Source organism: Apaloderma vittatum, unplaced genomic scaffold (genome assembly GCF_000703405.1).
Source record: "Apaloderma vittatum isolate BGI_N311 unplaced genomic scaffold, ASM70340v1 scaffold12262, whole genome shotgun sequence".
NCBI classification, from domain to species: Eukaryota; Metazoa; Chordata; class Aves; order Trogoniformes; family Trogonidae; genus Apaloderma; species Apaloderma vittatum.
The window spans coordinates 42291-64035 of record NW_009703118.1 but is presented as its reverse complement, the minus strand read 5'-3'; the positions used below and the strand labels follow the sequence as shown (position 1 = coordinate 64035).

Here is a 21745-nt window from a genome sequence, read left to right as displayed (position 1 = left end):
GTGCTTAGGGGCAGTTAACTTCTAGTGATTTCACTGAGGTCAGGTGCCCTAGCAGCTCTTCAACATGGCCTTTCCCTTAGATGTGCTCAAGTTACTTGGAAGTTTGAAAAAAAAAACTTGGAAATTAAAAAAAAAAAAAAAGGCAGCAGTAAAACATTTCCTCACAGTAACACAGGGATTGATGCATTCAAGTTTGAGATACTGCAGTGGTTTGGTGATGGAAGGGGTGAAAGTCCCTCAGAAATTCCCAACAAGGATTCTTCATATACCTAAAATAATTCCTTCATATCCCTGACCCAGATCAGACATTTCTGAGCCTAACTCATCAGCTTCAGGACAGCAGGAAGCAATGCAAAGAGGAGAGTGGAGGATCTCCTGGTGTCCCCACGTAGGCATACAGCTCTTCCACCAGCCGGGCACCACCAGCAGGTCCCAGGTGACAGCGGCAGTTTCCCATCTGGGCTGAATTGAGATGCACTGAAACCAGCATCACCTGCATGAGCAGGTCACACTGCCCATCAGTACCTCTGAAGGGTCATTCAAGAGCTGCTTTGTTCTGTTCTGTGGGACCCAGACCACGCCGGGTGGCCACTGGGGCCTTTGGCAGATGTAGAAAAGGTGGGGTTTGTGTGTAAGCCTGTTCCTAAGAGCCTCGAAGCTCATTGAATTAACAGACATTTGCCCCTGTAGTTGTCTGCCCAGTAACCCCAGCCATAGAGCTCTTCCCCACCTCCTGTTATGGTGGCATTTCAGTATTTATCACTTGTTATTTACAGATAAAAAGGTGGCATTTCAGGTGTCTCCTGTATTTTCATAGGCTTAAGCTAGAGGAACAGTTCTTTGACAAGTTCTTTCTTGCTGTACCACTTGATGGCACACTTGCATTAGCACACAGCAGGGTGAAGGCAGGACATATCACCAAGCAAATCTTGCCTAACGTTTTCCCACTTAATTTGTTTTGCATCATGAATGTACCCGTTTAATTGATTAAAGGAATCTAACACTGTAGCATTGAGTAGGAATAAGCAGGGCATACAAAATAATTATACCAAGATAGCCCTGTATTTTGCAGTTTTAATCCCAGATATGCCTTGGATTGAACTATATTACTCTTTATTCTTTCACTAAGTTTGGTAAAAAAACTTGTTGTTGCTTTACTGACTCTTTTCTTCCAAGGGTGGCAAATTTTCCTTGCACAGTGTTTTCTTGTTTCTCTGTCAAAAGGTTTGTAGCAGTTTTTTTCATTGCATGTGTTGCTAGGCTGCATATGGAAATTAATTTATGTCCTCTGAGTAATAAAATTATGATCCAACTTCATATGAAAGGAACATTGTCCAGTGGGCTATATGAGGCTAATTAATGAGTATGAAGCATTATTACGTATGCCACTTATCTCTAGATGGTTATAAATACATCAGTGAATGCTGCAGATGGTCATAGCCCATAGGTAGAAACAACTTGCAGGTGTATTGGATTTTATGACTCCATAAAGAATGTATTAAAACATTTATTAGCTCTTTATATGCAGAATCTTAATGGCAAATGTAACTGAGCAGGATTTGAAGTTAAAATGTTTCAGGGACTGGGTGAATTCTTCAGAGCGTGGTTGACTGTCACAGCAGCATCTTCTGTTCAAGGGCTGGGATTCAAGTTCTGAATCAGAACCTCAGTGGGAAAACTGGAAGCATCTCAGTACAAATGACTGAGTGCCTTGGATTTACCAAGGCCTAAATCACACTATATTTAAAAAAAAACCTAAAAACTTTACCTGGTCCAAAGTGCAGTTGCTAAAAATCTTTCCTGTCCATGACTTTTAGCTGCCTGACCCCTTTGCTTTGATGATTCATCAGCTCCCCTGGGGGCTAAATAGATGTCTGACTGCAGACCTCTTGCCTTCGTTTCTGTAATCACCCTTGTTTAACTTTTCAAATTTATTCCCCTCCTCACCCAGTGTTCCTTCCCCACTCCTTCAAATGCAAGGGTAGAAGGAGACTTCAAATGTTTTCTTCTACCTGGAACAACGGAGGAACAGAGTGGGAGCCCCACAAGTATGTGTGGTGGGTAGGCAGAACCTGAGAGATTTTGCAGTGTGTTCTGCCCTGGCTTCCTCCATTACCCACGGAATTGCAGTGATAATTGCAGTGATAATTGCAGCTTCAGGAAAAATAACTGCTAAACAGTGATAGCGGTAAAGCCCTACAGCCTTTCTCAATTAAATGAAGTGGAAATTTAGTCCTTGAGTACTACTTCTGCAACTGGCTGAGCAGAGTAAGAGCAAGTGCCCTGGTGGGTTGGAGGATAGTTCAGGGCAGGAGAAAGACTTTGCTCTGTGACCATCCACCCTACACCCCCTTCCAAGAAGTCAGTGGCCACCTCTGCCCTATAATGCTGGCATGAGACTAAAAGCAACAGATTGCAAGTTGGATCTACCTGAACAGAGGCCATGGAAGCTGGTGAATGAATTTAGGAGAGGGCCACTGTCACCTCTGCAGCCATCATTTCTGGTTTTGCATCAGCAGCTTGTACCTCCAGCATTATTCATCTGTCTCAGCCGCAACCTCTTGATCTTTGAATGCTATTTTGGTATTGTTAGTCTGTCCTTTCTACCTCATTTATTTCTACCCTTTCTGCTTATCCTGGTACTTGTGGTTTTTATCAATGCCATCTGCAAACATCTCATTTTGACTTTTTGTCTCTAGACGTTCCTGTGCGAAGGGGAACTGGAGTAATTTTCACTAACAAAGGAAATATCTTTACACTGATTTGATATAAACTGTCCAAAAATGAAAAAATGACACAAGCAAGAAGTCTTTGCTACAATATTCAGTTAATCCAGGAGGTTTTATTCAAAATGTATCTGAGAGCATTTATTTCAGCCTTCATAAAGGAAAAGGAACTCTGTCTTAATGAACATTATTTGGGATAAAGATGGGATAGGAATGACAGATTTTTTTATGGAAGAGAACAACCTGCAAATCGGTGTAGCCTTTTAACCTCTTACTGCAGTGCTTAGAAACAATAACCCAAATAAGTAGAAAGGTTTTTTAGCCAACCTTTACATAACAGAGCTCATGCAGAAATATTGTCTCAAAGATTCTGGGCATAGGTTTCTCTACCCAAATTCTCCACAGTGCTTAGAAAAAAACCTATCTAAAACTTTGGGAAGCAGGTAGACAGAGCACATGGCTGTGACCTAAGAAAACTAGGTGCATTCACCTTTATCTACCACCAAAATCTTGTCCATTGAATTGAAATTATACAGTTCTCTCCATAAGGTGACCAAGCTCTTCATGGTGATTGGGTCAAGCCTGAACTTCCCTTCCTCCCTTTCATCATCATTTCTTGTTTCCCATTGCTTTTGGTGTATTTTGAGCAGCACTTAACCCCAGCGCTCCGACAGCCACTTTATCAGTGTAACAAAGCATCTCTGGTCTTGTGGGAAACAGAAGTTGTCATCTGTGTGGAAGTGGCCAAGACTTACTGCAGGTTGTCATGTAGAGTCAGAGCCCAAGACGAGAGAACTTGTCAGCTTTACCTTGATAAGCCCATGAGTGTGAAAGACATGCCACATGCAATTTCCATTACAGAGATCACCAGGAATCCATGAGAGGCATGAATGAGTGGAAGGAGTCAGGGAGGCAGAAAATTATTCAGATCAGAAACCTTGAGCAGTTTCAGGTGTGCCTGCTTCCCATAAAAATCATGGGGACTCTCAAAATGGTCTTAAAAGATCAAGAGAAGGCCATTCATTACACGATAACATTTTCAGATTAACCTTCCTATATTTTTTTTCGTCTCAAGCAAAAAGGTAATAAATTCTCTCACAGTGGGAAGGAAATTTTAGTATCATCCTGAAATGTTGTAGTGTTTTTCTACCTAGTTAGGACCACCTTCCTGGTTCACTTCAGAGCACTGTGCTACATCTTCCTTGTCTTTCCCTGGCACTACCAACTTTATCCACGGGTACAAGCATCCCCTGTCTTTGTGTTGTAGGAAAGATACGAATTGTTGGTGAAGTGAGGCTGAAAACTCCAGCCACTCCTTACAGTGAGAGATCAGAACTGAGGATCCTACTCTTTAGCAGCATCTCAAGTTCAGTAGCTGCGTGAGCCACTCACAGCGAGGGAATCAGCCTGCGCTGTGCACAAAGATCCCACCCAGGAGCTGGCTGCAATTCAGCAATGAAGAGGACTGGCCATCAGCTGGACACCTAGTGCTCCTTTTCCTCCCTCTGAAGCACACTGAGGAGTAAATGCTCACTGTAGCACCACTGCCAAGCAGTAGCAGATGTCACAGCCTTAAATTTGGGGTTTCTGTCAAACAAGAAGTCATTATTTGAGACTCATCTTCTTGAACTTGGCTGTTCAGTCGCAGCCAGGGAAGTGCAAGGAGCCATGCAACTTAAACACGTGCTTGTGCTTGGTTTCCAGGCACCAAATTTATTCTAAAAATTGACTGCAGTTACAGAAGGAAACGAGGTTTTGTCACTTGCAGTCACCCCTTCACACAAAAAGTTTCTGCACCTGGAAGCTGGTAAATGCAATGCATATTCGTCCAAGTTAAAAATACTGTTTTGCTTTGGAATGATAATGCCCTGAAAATTGCAGCTGGTTGAACAAGTGATACATCAGACCAATGCTACCCCTGGACAAAGTGCTTGTTCATCTGTACAGAGCTAAAGCGCATCGCTGCAAGAGTCCAGCAGCCTAGTTTCAAGAACTGAAGTCAGATAATGGTTACTTTTGCAAGACAAGTGAAAGCAAGGTCTGCTTGTGTCAATCAGGATGAAAATGTAATTTAATTCAGTGCAACAGAAATACATTTTTTTCCTAGGATCTAAGATACCAGAAATTAAGCTGAGTATGTGGTACTTAGTTATTCATACAACTTCACCTGGGAAAAGCACAGTTTATGTGTTTGTTCTTTATAATTCCTTTCTGTTCTGCTTTACTGCTTAGAAGAAGAGACTTACAAAGCTTCACAGTGGCAACAAAAACCTTACTCCAATTCAGACTTTCTTTTGGTGTCCAGGAGATGGAATCAGTGCTCCACCAGATACAGCAGGCCCTCATTAATGTCATTAAACTAAACTCAACAAAAGGAAGAAGGTAAACCCAGAGACCCTTAAACCTTTCAAAAAAAAAAAAAAAAAAGGCTGTTTCTAATCAGTTGCCTTCCCTGGAGAAGTAGCACCACATAAACCGCACAAGACCCTCATTCAAACAGTCTTCTGCTCTCTAAAAATACGTACCTGTCCGAGTCTTTTTCAGTATCATCTTGCAGTTCAGGGGTACCCAGGTCCCTAAATCTGGGCGAGAAGCTTTTACAAAGCAACCCCAGTGTTTCTGCTGAAAACAAACCAAGGGTCCTGTGCCGTCATGTTGCCCTGCCTTACACCTTCCTTTTCTCTGCTCTCACACCATACACGGCCCTGCAAGGAGCATTAAGTTACCAACACCAGAACAAGTCTTAGCACCTGTGGAACGGGCAGATCCTCTGCCCCAAGGGGTGCTCAGCCAGTCCAACCAGTCACTAGTGCACAGGGCACTTACCTTGCAGGTAGGAGGCCAGCAGCAGCATGCTGGAAGTACAGGGCTGCTCCCTTGAGGAGGACAAACCAGGTTGCACAGGTTAGTACACCACAGCGACTTCACCAGTGTGGACGTGCTTCCAGGTACCACAAGAAGAGCAGAACTGGTGGCAGTAACAAGTCCCAGTGACAGCCCAGTGACCATCAGACAAACAGTGAGGGATGAAGCAAGTCCCAGGGCAAGCTAGGAAACCTGGCAGACAAGTGGAGTGGAGGCTAGAAGAGTCAGGAGAGGTTGATGAGTGTAATTTGAGTTTAGCAGCACCTTCACACCCTGCCTGCTGGCTCTAATTAGGCTGGTTTGAGTCAAGGATTTTACCACTAGCCCACAAGCCACCACCACATGCAGCAAAGGCCGCCTGATGGTGATTGTGCCCTGCCCAGGGCTGTAGCCCTGATGGCTGTTAACTACAGTGGGAAAACCTCTGCCATAGCACCGAGTTCAGGGGACAGGCCAGCCCTGCGGGGTGCAAAGCGTCCCATGTCTCTGTCAGGGTGCATCAGCATCTGCTTGCTAAACAGGTCTCAGCTAAACAAGGCTCAGCTCTTGGTCCCCACTGAGCCTTCATACTGCTCCAAAAATAGAAAATAGACCTGTGGCTATTTTGATTGCTGCCTGAATGAAGGACATTTTAACCACACCTGTATTTGCAGGGCACTTGCCCAGCTGTGCTTCCTCTGTGGCCATTCTGCATCCCTGGGGTTGCAAAAGACACCTTTGTGGCATCCCTTTGGGTTTTCCATCTCGCTCCAGGCTAAAGGGGCGGGGATATTTTGGAGATGCTTTCTAGCTGGCCCCTTCCCTCCTAACAGTTTTATTAATAAATGTGTGTGTTGACAGATGCCCAGCTGCATGTGCTGGGAGATTATCACCAACTCCCCAGAGCCCTCCGCATGTTGCCCGTGTCTGGCAGGGTGAAGGAAGAGAAGTCTGATTTGTCTCTGTAGATGAAACAAGGTGGCAAGCTGCTGGGCCACCCGGCAGGCATTTGTTTATGCAAGTGCTAAGATAAGGTGAGTCCTCCCACACTTTTCCCCAGGTCTCAAACTGTCTTCTTGCATTTACTGGCTGGTCCTTCAGCTGCTGCTCATTGGACCCATCCCTTTGCCAGCACTATTTATACCATGGCTCTAGGGTTTCAGAAGGGTTGGAAACCAAGCCCTATGGTGCCCCAGCAGTGGGGATGCTTAGAGAGCCCCAGAAAAGAGGGTTAGGGGGGCAGTCAGAGCCAGTGAATGCATCTGAAGCAGCTCCCAAACCTCACTGGCGAGATGCCCATGACGCAAGCCCCGGGCAGAGCGAGGGCTGGGTGCTGGGGCCGCTGGGACGGCAGGAAGAAAAGGGAAGTTTTGTCAGTGCCACACAGAGCCCTGTTTTGTCCCCACCGACCCCGGCAGACAAAGAACAAATGATGATGGATGCCAAGGAATAAGTTTCAGCTGCCCGTGGAGCCTTCCCATTACGGCTGGCACGGCTGAGTAACGCTCAAAAAACCCAAGAGGCGAAAGGTGATAGGGGCTGTTTATCTTTTTATTATAAATTTAGTATGAATGACCAATGGAAAAGTCACAATGGAGTACCAAGAACATTTTATCAAAATTTTAGCAGCATTTAAATAGTAATAGATTCCCAACCTCCTTCAGGCACCCCTTGTTGCCCTTCGCCTCCCACCCACAAAACGGTAACCTTCACCTAAATGTGTTTTCCAAAGCCATGCAGGGGATGTAGCTAGCCATTTCCCCCTGAGCTGCCATTAAAAATAAAATCTCATTCCAAACACTGGTTACCACTCAAGCTCCACCCACGCAGGGCCAGGTTCCCATCTGACTTGTCGAGGGAGAGGGGGCGCCCAGCACCTGCTTGCGACCTCGTCACGCTCCTTACGCCAGCTCCTTATGCCAGCCCCTACCTGGGCCCATGCGCCTGCAGGTGCCCACGCTTCAACCACAAAACCAGGGCTAAGCCCGTTCCCTACCCGCTGCTGCCTTTCGTTTCGGGACGCGGGGGTGCTGTGGTCTCCCCGCAGTCCTGCCTCTGTACCTGAGTGTGTGTGGTTGTGGCTGGATGGAGAGAAAAAGGGGAGCCCGATGGTTCATTCTGCCGCTGGAACTGAGATCAGGGCAACCGGGAGCCGAGACTTGAAGGGGAGAGGGAGAAGGTGAGCGGTGAGATACTTCAAATTCAACCGACGGAATGAAGTCAGTTTACTATCAGCTAATGTGGAGAACCGTGGTCTGCCTACTAAGTAACAAGAACTAGCAGTTTTCTGTGCTTTTCTGTTTGTTTGTTTTTAAAGTTACATTAAGACATGAACAGTACTACCCCAGCCTCACTGGTGGGAACTTGGTGAAAACGACATTGAATTAGAGGTGGGGAAACACAACACACGCCCACACGCGTAGACAACAACATAATATTGGCAAGCTATTCCCCTGCTTCTTTGGTACTTCCTAAACTTTCTTATCCAAAATATATAAGGGAAATGCACCATTTCAAAGTTACCTTTTGTAAGTATTTACACAGCCATAACCATCACGCTATGATACACAAAGGTCAATATGATATGAACAAAGTTATTTTATGAAAAGCACTTCTGCACATTTTATTTTGTTCCAGTATCTTAATAGCTTTAAAAAAAAATTCATGTGTTACACAGTCCTGTACCTCGCTTCTTCTGATATCAAATGGACAAGAAACATTTCCTAATCCATACTCTTCTTCAAAAGATTAAAAAATTGCCACCAAATGATACACTATGTACAAATTTTACTAAATATTAAATTCTAGGCAATTATTTTCACCCCACTGATAATATAACTTAGGTATCGTTACCTACTATATGCATATATAATTTCTTTAATATATAAGAAATGGCACCACATCACCATGTCACCAATATGACACATTGTTATGTACAGTAGATAAGGAGTTAGATATAGAAGACGGATCCTCTCCAACCGGTTCTTTCACGGGAACCCTTCTCCCCTCGGTAGTAGCTTGGCTGTTTCCCCTTTTCCCAGCAGAGGAGGCTTCTTCAGACGTAAGGCAGGATCCCGTACATCAGCAGTGCCATCACGCCGGCGCTGAACAACCCGGCCACCGGCACAGTCACAAACCAGGCCAGGAAGATGTTGCGGAAGAGGCGCCAGTCGACAGCTTTCTTGGAGCGGATCCAGCCAACGGCCACCACAGAGCCAACCTTGGGGACGCAGGGAAGAGAGAGGGGGAGACAAGATGTGAGGGGCAGGACCGAGCGCCCGCAACATGCCCACGGCCACACCAATGCCAGTCAGCTGATACCAAGCGGTGCTCTGAGATAAAGAAGTCCCTGATGGTGCCGATGGCTCTGATCTGGTGGGGTAGCAGGAAGGTGACAATTCCAGGGTGCTTAAATTGTTTTTCCATTGATTTCCTGTTTTTCATGGCTCAGCCAAAGGAGAATAAATACACTTGTGGGTTCTTCTCTGCCCTGCTAGCTGCCAGGTCAACTATGAGTGCAACCGAGGCATCCCTCCACCTGCCCAGCACTGACTCGGTCTGTAAGGAGAGAGGGGCGGCACCTACTGAATCTAGCCAGACTGCAGGACAAATCATGAAAACACTGGGAAAGTTGTTTTTAAGGCTGTGCCGGAGACTGTGGCATGGAACAGGTCAGGATAGCTAGTACAGTTCCACCTGCTTGTCCTCTTGCTGGTTTGGGATGTCCTGCCTGCTCACCCAGCAGCTGCCAAGCCCCTGCAGCTTACAGCCTGGCGTATGGAGCTGACTCCAAACAGCACCTACGTATTTCGATACCTATAAACAGGGATAAACAGCACAGCACCAGCAATGTAAGCAGATGAGCCCACCCTGTAACAGCGCTGGGAACTTGGCAGGGGGCAGGCAGGCAGCACAAAGTTAGACCCAGTCCTGCTGCCCGACGTCAAACTCATCAGCATGAGACCTCCGAGGAAAACCAGCCGTCCTGCACCAGCCGGCCATGCAAAGCACCCGAAGATAAAATCCTCCCTGTGGACAAAGACATCCGCCTGATGCTATGAGGCATGCAAACTGCATGGACATCAAGAGGTCTGGCTTTAGGTGGGGAATGGATAAGCCACCAAAATATCCTCTGAAGGCACTGCTACCAGGGCACTCTGGGTATGTCGGTGTTTTGGGAAGACAAAACACACTGCAGCGTGGGCAAAGCTACAGCCTTTTCTTCCTACAAAGGTATTTTCAGGTAATAAGCTTGGGTACAAACACAGCATATTATTTTTTAAGAAAGAACCAGACTGAGAAAAACATTTCCAGTGAAAATGGTGCAAAAGCTCCAGAAACACTGTGTTTTCTTTCTGCCCTGGAAGTGGCCCTCTGTGATGTTAACAAAAATGTGTAAATCAATGCAAGTTGATTCAAAGCACACAGTAAAGCAGCAAAAAATGCAGAAGGGATATCTTGTTTTGAATGAAAGGAAACTCCAAGACACATCTGGGCTTGTGCTCCCTGAAATACCATTCCTGCCTCCTCTTCCCTGCTTGTTTTCTTACTGGGAGTATGAGCCTGTAGATTAGAAGACGGGCTGCTCTCCATGTGTGGATCCAGGAAAATGACAAATGCTGGGAGGACAGGGAAGCGGGAAGAGATAGGATGGAGACACTGAATCCTCACCTTTTGTTAACACCTATTTAAGTTCTAATTACTACTTAACGTTTATTTTTGGAGAAAAGAGCTATTTGTGGAAGACCTCCTAACTCTAGGAAAACAAGACTCTCAAAAGTGCCTGTGATAGAACAAGGGAAAACTAAACTTGGTATTCTAGGACTGAAACAGGCCTCAGTCTAAAGCTTGATCCAGGAAATCTGTTAGATAACATTTAATCTGAATACCCCCTGACTGGACAATATGCTCTTCTGTACTTAGGACATGTAAGTGTATTCAGGAGGTGCCCGGCTAAGAGGAATCCCACGCTTCTGACTATATCAAAGCATTAACCCAAGGAAACAACGTTTGGTTGTTCAGCAGCTCAGCTGTTAGGCTCTGCTTTGCATTTTGCACGTCCTTAGCATCTGTCTGTCATGCTTGCAACAAGAAGCATTGCTTAACTGAGTGAGCCTGCAAGTCTACATACAACAATCTCCGAGTCCTTCCTGAAATTTAAAAGGTATCAGCAATGATGGCATTGGCAATCTGTTTTAAACGTTATTAAAGTTTAGTTTATTAATAGTGATTTTGATGGACTAGAGGTTAGGAGAGTAGCTAAAAGTTGGGCGTAGGGACACTACACCGTCTGCAGAATTTCAGATGATATCTACATTGAGATTGGTTTGAAACCAGTGCAGTTTGCCTTCAGTATGCTCTGCTCAAAGCATTACAGAAATGCTTTTGGCTCTCTTGTTCCCATGCAATGGCATATCACAACAACATACAGAACATTATAATCCCACTATAGCAACACAGAGGACGTTTTTCTAAACCCCCAAATCATCACAGCAAAACAGAGCTGGCAGTGTGACCTCAGCAAAGTCGCTTTTGCACTGAAAAAGCGTTTAACTCCTGCACTCTAATTTTATCCGTATGTGAGCACATTCGATCTGCTACAGCACGATCTGCTACAGCTGAGAAAGGCCTGTTTATTTCTACCTCCTGCATCTTAGAATAAGTAAGAGGCACTGTGTGTAAGATTTGATTGCTGACTTGGGCAGCAGAGAGGCAAGGCATACGCTCACAACACACCGGCTTTTCAGCGCTAAATCCCAAGGGAGGTTGAAAGGAGCACAGGCAGAGCAATGCGGCTACTGTGTTCAGACTCAGAAATTCCTCTGGAGGCTCAAAGGGCTGGGTCTTTCCTCAGGTGCTCTCAGCTTGGAGGCTTTCAGAAGGACTTTCCTCTCCCCTTTGACTCATGGCAAGGACAAAGGTGCACTTCAGACTTTAAACAGGCACCAATAGTTGAAATGATGCTGCCGGGCTGTAGATTTAGGACGGTCATACTGGGTGGTGGCTGCCTCATAGAGATCAAAGCCTCTGATATAGGATCTGAGAGGGCTTGACAAATCTTTCTCAGAAGCTAACACTTTTCTTCATGCTACCAGTCTCCAGTTTGTAACCATATCTGCTCCAAGACCTGAAAACTGCTGCTCAGAGCTTTCCTTCTTGCTTGGTCTCCATTTTTCATTATAGTCTGTTGTTTCACTGCAAAAATATCTCCCTCCAACTAGAGGTGTTTCACACTGCTCCTTCTTTGCCATCAGTTTATCCAGTAACTGCACGTTCAGTCAACTGACGCACCTTCGGTAGGGCTCCCACTTCAGCAAGTGCTATATTGCTGTGGAGCAAATGTTGGGGAAAAGAATAATTCCTGCTCTCTGATGCTAGAGGTTTAGGACTGGGCTCACCCTGAACCCATTTCCCTTTTGGTTCCTAGGATGAAATAATTTTTCTGCTGATTTTTAATGAGGCATTTCTGTCTCAATGGCTGAGAGCACTTTCAGAGAAGCATTTTCCCATGGAGTAAATGATATGTAACACTCCTTTTGTTCCTTCACTGGGCCCTCAAAGAGAACAAGTAACAAATCTGTCACAAGTATTCGCTTTATCTTGTGTTGATCACTCAGGATCCTTCAGCTCAGGATCTCGTTTTGCTGAAACACAGCATTGTTTATAACAATGTGATATCCTGGAACAGTCTAACCCTATTGCAAAGTGGATCTTTCCATCAAGAATGATCTACCTAATGAGATACAGCAAACTACAGGGAGCAGACACAGACTAACCACATTAACTGCTTTCTATGGAAGTATTTTTTTAAAGAATTACTTTACTCTGCAGTTAGAAAAGACCAAACCTTTAACTGCATTGAGTCAGTGAATACCTCCTAATGCTGCCCTTTTGTTAGCTTATGGATTCCAAGACATTTTCTTTTTAAATTCAATCTATTCGTCTGCACCAAAGTGTATTTTGTCTTTTAAGATGGTTGGCTAGAAGTGCTTCAGGCACGCAACTGGGATAATCAAAGCTGTATTATTCTCCCTGGCAATTCTTCATCACTCATTTGATATACCAATCAGCTGAAAGGGAGGTGGTTTCAGGCTGGCATTTTTAGAAGTGGATCACGTTGTTATTATTTTTCCTCTCCTTGCTTGATTCAGAGGAACCAAAGTTTGGCCAACACCCGGAAATCTGAACAGCCTTTCAGAGTAGCTCAGTCTTGGCTACTTCTCAAAGAGCTCTACAGCAGAAGAAAGAAATGATTTTGCAATAGAGGAAGGCTTTCAGAAGGAAAGGTTTTCACTAGAAAAAGGCCAATTGAAGCAACTCAGGGCATTTTGCAGGATGTGTGGATTTCATTGACTCTTTCACTGGAAACCAGGTCAATGTCACAGACAAGGATGCCCGGCTTCTTGCCAGCCCGCCTGCTGTGCCGTGGAGGAGTTACTCCCCAAAACCTGCCTGCCTCAGCCACAGACAGAGCTGGAAGAGCTCCCAAGTCCTCGGGATGCAGCAGCGAATCCTGGGTCTGGCTCTTGTAGGGCTTGGTGGTGTGTCCTTGCTTTGCCGTTTTGAGGTCCCCGATTTCCGAGGGGCTTCCCCATGCCCTGCCAGAGATGAGGGATACAGACAGCTCTGAGTGTCCAAGAGTTTGGGAGCCCATGGGGAAGCAAAGGAAAGAAAGATGGGGTTTTGACTCAGGGATTTCCTAGGGAACAAAATTCCAAATTCCCACTATGTTCTTCCAGGCGAGTAAATCCACATGCTCCCTGTTGCCTACAAGCCATTTAAATGTCTTCTCACACAGCGTATTGCGTGACACAAATTCTGCTCATTATCCAGCCTATATCTATGCTTCAGACTGGTCTTTTTTGAAAAAACAAAGCCAGCAAACTTGTTCAAAGAACTAATTACAAAGGCCAGATTCTGTATTATAATGCACAAAAGTGAGGACAAGTTGGTTTAAAAGAAGAGAGACATTAAAGTATTAGCTTAATGATGTAGCAGAGTTTTTCATACAGATCGCTCTAAAATACATGGAACCGAGATCACACAGACTACGAGTCTACATTATTTTAATATATTAGTTTGATACGATTGTGTAAGCGTGAAAGCCGTTCCAGACTTTTGTGCAATTACTGATAACGCTGACTTTGCTCAGCCCTACCGGCTCTCAAAGCAGTCCTCATTACTTTGCGATCTCTCTCCACACGGCACATCGCATAGTGAAGGCAATCTGCAACAATCGGTATCTCTCGTGTTTTGTTATGGTTTTTTCCTAGTGATGTGATTTTACTGATGTGATCACTGCAAACTCCAATACCTTGCAATGGGTGGAGCTTATTGGAATACCCACATTTGAGGCTACAAGTACCGTTAGCGCACACATTACTTCAATGCAAAATCCACTGTGAAGAAACAAAACAAAACAAAAAAAGACAGATGGAAAACCTGTAGTAAAAGAGTTATATGCAGGAAATCCCATGCCATGCACGCATCAAGAAAGTGAAGTATAAATGACGAATGGTGCGCAGCCTCTGAACAAGGGAGAAACCCTACCCGACCAGGTTCAAATGGCACCGTCAGAGGAAACCAGGGTCTTCCTCGTAATCGTTCGCTTTAAAATTATTGAGGTCACACTTTTGTAAGCGCTGTTTTTCTTTAACCACAGCTATGGAGTTCGTGCTGTGCCTGACTCCAGCGACTTTGCTGTGACAACCCCCAATGGATTTTTTGGAAGCTTGATTATTTTCCAGCATCCCTGGTACGGCTGAGACGTGCTGACACGCCTCCGCCCGTAACTGTTCTCTGCGTGCGGCTGCTTTCCCCTCGCTGTGCCATTATCCGCTGGCTCGAGCGGCACAATTTTAAGACGAATAGTCCAGACTGCCTTGACTGCAGTCGTTGGGCAAAGGCATACCTTGCAGTGTGTAGTACTGACTGGAAGTCCAACATTGGAAGCTACCACAACTGTGAACGCCGAAGCCAACTCAATAGTGAATCCACTGCGGGAAGCATAAGAAAACACTTCACAATCACTCTTTGCATCAGCTCGGACTGATACCATGCAGCGTGCCAAAGTCTTACCCGTTTCTTCTTTCGACTGTTTTAGCTCCAACTGATTTTTTCATAAGAATTAAGAGAAGGAGGAAAGGCTGAATAATGGGAATGGCACAGGCTAGTCATCTGTAGTAACCCGGTTGCATGGCTCTTTGCATTGGGGACTTTATACTACTCTATGCTGCCATGAATCATGCCTAATTAGTAATTTGGTTAAGCACCAGCAGAGGTCAAGTATGCATTAAGGACGAACATTAACGTAATAAATACATATGGTTTTAAAAGTCTGAAACGCACTGGGGAAAGCCACTGTAATCTTGCCATCTCTAAACACATTTTCTGCCACGTTGATTAGGTCATCAGCAGAAGACACCGTTCACGTAGACCTCTGTGCCTCAAATGCATTCAGTATTAGTTTATCTTTTCTTCCTCTCTCTCATTCTTTCTTTCTCTCCTTTTCCCTTTTTTTTGCTTTAACTTTTTTAGGAAGACTGGGAAGTCAAAACCAGGTTACCATTAAAATCAAAGCACGGCAAGTCCAGCAAACCACATGACAAACAAAATCCCGGAGTCAGCGATTTCTCAGATTGGATCACGCACAAAGTTCACACAACCATAATGACAACTGCGCACCTACCTTGATGGTGTGATTGGAGTGAGGTCTTTACCCATGGTCTGGATAACTCTTCTACCCCAGACCCAGAGACCCACACAGATCCCAACACCTCCATAAAACAGCAGCCAGACAGGAGTTGACGCTTCTTGCATCACACCACCTTGCTCGTAGATAAGCCACAGCGCGACGAGGGGACCGATTGCATTGCTGGAGAAACAGAACAACATCGCCTGAGTTACAAAATTGCAGATAATTGCCTTGAAAGAAGTCCCTTGTTTTCTGTATGAGTTTTCTTCACTGTGCATGCAGCACTGTTCTGACCTGACCCTTAGAGGCAACACCCTTTACTGCTCTGAAAGGCTGCAGAACGGGACTCCTATCACATTGCTTTTTCAGATGTCACTTCATCACTGATAACTACAGTGAATGCTGAAAGGAATCTCTCTTTTACAAATCATTTCCCAAAATGTCAGAGTCAGTAATACCTCATTACGTCTGTTCTGGGATAAAAAGCAGTGTTTTCAGTACTGTGCTGAAATGATCTCAAAATTTACAAATTCAAGAGCTCTGTGTCTTTAAAATTCAAGCATTAAATTAGCTCATTTTGTCAAAGAGGGAAATTAGTGAACAAAATTACCATCGCAGACAAGAAGACACTAATATAATCTAGTCTGACAACCTGTAAGATTTGGAGATATGATCAGAATGCAGCCGGGAAGGTGACTTAGTTCTCCTCAAACATGTTGTAGAGCTAGTTGGACTTGATCAGAGAGGACTCCTTGGTGACAGAGAGCTGGTGTAAGCCCTTTTTGCCACCTTGCTGCTGCTATCTTGAAACACATTGAAAGTCAGGAACACTGAAGTCCCCGCTCCTAATGCAGACTACCCGATATTGGTGGCTGGAGTCTTCAGCACTTAGAATGAGACTTCCAACTGTTTATTCTAAAAAAGCATCAAGTTTCTAGACAGGAGAGTTAGAAGAAAAACTTGGAAGCTGGTATCCAGTTACTTTAGAGGCTTGTATACTAAAAAGCAGATAAAAACTTTAATTTTTTTTCCCCCAGCATTTTTGCTAAACTGAGTAGCTGCTTGCCCTGCTGAGCAGCGTTTATCCATAACCAAAAAAGCACAAGAAGCGAGGCAGCGCTACAATTCTGTCACAATAATCAGGTGAAGAGAAGAGCAAACCTGTCAAATGTCATTCGAACAGGAAGCTCCCCTCTTTGTAAACCGATAAGGAGAGGGGTCGTGGTGAGCGCCACGGGCAAGACCAACAGTGACGCTCGCCCGGCAGCCAGGACTGGCTAAATTGAGTTCCTGGTCTCGCTCCAAAGCACACAGATGGAATAAGGGTCAATTTTAATGTCAAATGTTGTGTAAATCAAGCCACCGTAACCAACAGTTAATAACTGACTCGAATTCCGTCTCTACCAGATACGAGGGGCTGGGGGCTGAGCATTAATCGCCAAGAGACAAGGGTCCTCAGCGCTGCAAAGCTTGGAACGTCTATGCAATGTGAGACCCTCCTCCTTTCTTCTGATCCTTGAGAAACCACACTCTGAACCCTGGAGAAGCAGTCCTGGAGCAAAGTAACTAGAAAGGAATTTTCCCTTGTAAACACATTCAACAACATCATTCAAGCTGTGAGGCAAATGCTTTGAAATGCTCTTTGATATGAAAAGGAATTAATAATTCTTACGGATTTTGAGAAACATGCTGGAAAAAAATTAGTGAGCTAACAGGGGTAATAAAATCCAATGGGTTTGAAGACACTGGGTAGTATGATGAAGAACAATATACACGCTTTAAATAAAGACTGATTTCCACTAGCAAAAATACTTTAAAATTCTGGTCTGGTATTGTCCTTGAGCGTGCATTTGACTTGTTCAGCTGTTGCATGAGTAAAACGATGGTATGTGAAAAGTTCTTAGTGCCTAAATGCAAGAATTATTTTACCTTCAAGGAAGAAGAGATTCTTGATCGAAGCATTTCTAATGTTTTTGTCGACATGCGACTTTTTTGCTAGTGTTTTAAGGTGTGGATTAAATTACTTGCACATTTAAAAGCCTTGTTGCACATAGAAAAAGAAAGGTAACTCACTATACCTTCGACTGACGGGTGCAGAAGGATGGATAAAGGCAACTAAAACATTGATCACATGAATCATGGAATCACAGAATGTTTGGGGTTGGAAGGGACCTCTAGAGATCATCTAGTCCAACCCCCCTGCCAGAGAAGGATCTCCTAGGGCAGCCACACAGGAACGCGTCCAGGCAGGTTTTGAATGTCTCCAGAGGAGACTCTGCAACCTCTCTGGGCAGCCTGTGCCAGTACTCTGTCACCCTCACAGTAAAGAAGTTTCTCCTTGTGTTGAGGTGGAACTTCCTATGTTCTAACTTAAATCCATTATTTCTTGTTCTATTGCTAAAAAGGGAAAACTGTTCATCTCTTCTTACAGCACTATAGGACATGGGGACAACCTCCCTGTTGAAAATAACAGGTGCGTTTGGAGCGAGCCCAAGCACTGACTCCTGACAGTTCTGTAGAGATTATGGATGGATATTTGTCAGTCCTAATGTAAATGGGAAGACGGAAAAGGCTTCAAAAACTACAGCAGCAAACTATGCTCTTTTGTACTAAAATCCAGTATTAATTATTTGCAAATGCTACACCTCTGTGAAATGACTAAGCTTAATCCTCAAAGAAAAGGTTATTTTCTTATTTGTGGCACCAGAAGGCAAGGTAGAAGTCTGCTGAGTTATGCTCAGCCTGAGAGGACCCGAGTGGCTGATGCAGCCCAACAGATCAGAAGAGATGACACTGATGCCCACAAAGGCAGCACTTCTGATACCTTTCCTGCAGGAAAAGAAAGCAGAGGAGCACTGGATCCATATATGCTTGGAAAGGCAAAAAGGTAATTCACTGCATTTTCATTTGTGCGTAGCTGCACCACTGGTTATCTATTCCAGAGAGACATTTCTCCTCTCCCTGTAAATCACGTTCAACATGATTTAAGCGATAAGCTCCTAGGGACAAGGGCATCTCCCAGCCTGAGTACCTGCAAAAGGTTACAACAGTCAGCAGACCAGCAGTGGTTTGCAGCTGGTGGCTCTGACCCACCACTGTCTTGGCTCTTCAGGGGGCTCCTTTGGCTTCTGGATTTGTTCAGTCGGTCCAGTCCCGGGGGCCTGTGGTATCAACGCTTCCTATACCAATAGAAGAAAGCTCTACAAGAAGCCATGAGGTCTGTTCCACCACAAGACTTCCAGAAGCTCACAATGAATGCATCTGACTCATGAACTGCAAAGACTGGGACCTCGGTACTGCACACGTCAGCTTCAAGACATTGCCACAAGCATGTGCAATCAACCACCCTTGGGACTAGGAAGAGTTTATCAGTAGAAGACAACCAGTCCCAACAGGAGAGTAAGGGAGAAACAGAACATCCGTTGTTAGATAAGAGACTTTGCTTTGAGACCTTCTGTGGTTAACAGATGTCTTGTACAGCTGAGTGACTAAGCAGGTGAACCACATGGACGCTGGCTAGACTGGGATGTGGCTTTCACATTTTTTCCACCGGTTCTCTCTCATTTGACTCCAGATTTGACTAGCAGGAAAGCAGACCTGAAATCTTCCATGCATTTGGCTAAGACTAATTTCACAAGTCTATTTTCAAGAAGTGATTTTCTCTCACTCTCCCACGTAGCACTTTTACTTGCCTTAACTAACTCTCCTTTGTGCTGGAGCTCCAAGTCTTATTTGTGGCAGTAAAGAGGGAGAAGAAAAAGGTCCAAGATGGGCACCCAGGGGCTCTGAACCCCCATCTGCATCTATCTATACATAAAACTGCCATCAGGTTCCAATGGAACTGAAGCAGTTTCAAGGATGTTGGGTTTAAGAGCCAAGGTAAGCTACTCCTGTCGTGGTACTACTTTAGCTTTGTACACGTAACACGCATTTTCCCAACAAGCACAAGAGGATGGCCACTATGAATTAATTTTATCCTAAAATTAACCCCACAGGGCACAGGGCAGGGGCTGTTTGCCTTCCCCGGAGGTGCGGTACAGGACCAAATGCCACCGACAGTAATGCTCATCCTTGCCTGACACGTGGCACGGAGGGTTCGGCAAAGCGTCACTGAGCGCTTCTGCGGTGCCATTCGCTGACCCTGGCGATGACTTCACTCGTAGCTCTCTCGACTAATGTGAATTGGCACGACTTCTCTTTTTCTGCTCGCCTGTGCCAGTTGAGAATCTGTCCCACACCATTTATAAAGCTGTTGTGAAAGATAGCATTTGACAGTGAATCTGAACTATAAATAGAGTTGGCTTCTCCTCTCCCCTGTGAGACAGATAGTATTACTGACAAAAAAAACCCACCCACATTCAGCTATCACGAGACAGGCTTAGAAACTACAGTTTCCCATGCATACACACACACAAGTAGAGATTTTTTAGGTACCTTTGGGTCACAAGTCGAGGTTCTTCTCTGGAGGAACAAGGACTACAAGTCTTTTTTTTCCTTTTTTTTAGTAAAAATCAAGGTGTTTTTTCAGTAATGCAAGGATGCCATCAAGTGAATGCTCTATCACCAAATCCCATCAAATTAATAATAATATTTTATGAACTAGCAACATCGCTATTACCTCACTGTTTCTTATTTGAGGGGAGTAGTGAGTTGCGCAAATAAGAAAAACTAATTGTATTTGAATGCTACACTCTGACTAAGCTTTGTGTTATTATCTAAGATTTACGGACTACTGGGTGACCATGCTTTGATTCTCTGCTACCTGAAAAAGCAGACTGTGCTTTAGCCACTTTTTCTAGTAGAATAAAGGAAGCTTAGACACACGCATTATCAGTGATTAAAACTGAATGACAAGCAAAATAGTCATCTGAAAAATCTGTATTAGTCTGTCAGTATTACAAATATAATTACAAAATCCCCAGTCATTTGACTATTTCCCAAACCAGCATTTCACAAATGAACTTTCCACTGTGGGATGATATTTCTGAATATGCTGCAGTTATGCCTGGAGACATCACCCAGTTGAGTAAGGGTGCAAGAAAGATACGCCTCTACGTACCAACAGGAAAAAAATAGGTCCTAATCTCTGAGATCTCAGATTATCGAGGCAGTTCTATCCTAGTTCCATTAATGAGACAGTTTCGAAATAGTGCGTACACCACAGCGCAACAGAAGTGTGTCACAGTTGTGTCCCGTGAAGTGCAACCTTCGGGTGTGTCAATGAGTCAGGAAGGCTATGTGATTCTTCCTGCAGCTCATCGTTGCGCACTGTAAATGAAAATTCAACTCTCTGGACCCTGGAGGGTTGAGTCCATCCCTCCCTGTCACCCACCAGCATCAGCTCTTTCCCGGCAAGCCCGGCTGGGGGCCCTGCTCACAGCAGGATGGGGAGGGATTCCCGTGCCCCCCAGAGCCCCCTGTTCCTTGCTGCACTTCTCTGGCTTGTGGGCACAGCAAAACAAAAAGGACACAATGTACTCACACAATTAAGGACCCAAGTGAAGATTCATACCTGCTCCTGCACTTTCAGGATGGATTGCTAACAAAAAGGGAAGAAATCAGATTTCAGGCAGCTCTCGGTAACTGTAATGGACAGATTAGCTTCCTAAATATTCTAAGTGATCTTGACTGCAGCTCTCAAGGAGGAAATAAGAAATGCTCAGTTTGTAATCCAGCTTTATTATAGCTCCTTTACACTCCTTATTTAGCCAGGAGACTGAATCCCACTAAGCTCTCTGGGTGCACTGGGATACTGGCAATGTTCTGGCCCTTCCCTCCTTTAATCCCACTGCATTTACTTCAGGAAGAGGGGAAAAGGTAAATGCCAGTGCTGTTTGTGTGCTCTGACCTAAAAGTCCAGTGAAGCCTGTACGGAGCTGAAAGGAGAAGTTTCCTCCCCCTGTATTTTGGGCAAGCAGGCTCTTCCTAGTTTCATTTGCATTGCTTTGTTTAACAACGAATTCTCTATCTGGTAGCCACTGAGAGAATGTGTAGAAATATATAAAAAATACTAAACATTTTTACTATAGCTCTGAAATAGTTTTAAATCTTGTCTTCAGTAACGTAGCCTTTATCATTTGGATAACAAGAGTCATTCTTTGCCAAGCTTGTGCCATAAATCTATTTGGCATTACCTGCAGACTCTAATGCAAATGACCTCTTTTTCCTATAATATCTAAGTATGAATATGCAAGGATAGTCCTAAAGCCCTCCATGCGAGATTTAATTAGAGCAGCCCCATTCAAACAATTTATGCAGCAGGAACTCTCAGATTGCCTGCAGAACAGGGAAACATCTAGAAGCAGGTTTCTCCTCCTCTGAGCACGTACCAGCCAAACTCTGGTCCTTCCTGTACCTTGGCATGCATAGACATGGGCGAGTGGCACGGTCTGCGGTCACCCTGTTCCTCTGAAGTATCACAGCTCCTGCCACTGTCACGATAATAAACCACCTTCCTCTATGGCTGGAATCCATGAGCCCA

At 44.7% G+C, this 21745-nt stretch overlaps 1 protein-coding gene across 1 annotated transcript in view; it reads right to left on the bottom strand.

Annotated features, from left to right (window-relative positions):
- Positions 1-7995: 7995 nt before the first annotated feature.
- The window catches only part of SLC20A2 (solute carrier family 20 (phosphate transporter), member 2), a 37733-nt gene continuing 23983 nt past the window's right edge, over positions 7996-21745 (bottom strand). The window contains exons 9-11 of the mRNA XM_009864510.1: positions 15259-15444; positions 14482-14566; positions 7996-8790 (exon numbers count right to left, since the gene is read on the bottom strand). Of these exons, the coding sequence (XP_009862812.1) occupies positions 8626-8790; positions 14482-14566; positions 15259-15444 (436 nt within the window). The 3' untranslated portion in view covers positions 7996-8625. The remainder of the gene's footprint in view (positions 8791-14481; positions 14567-15258; positions 15445-21745) is intronic.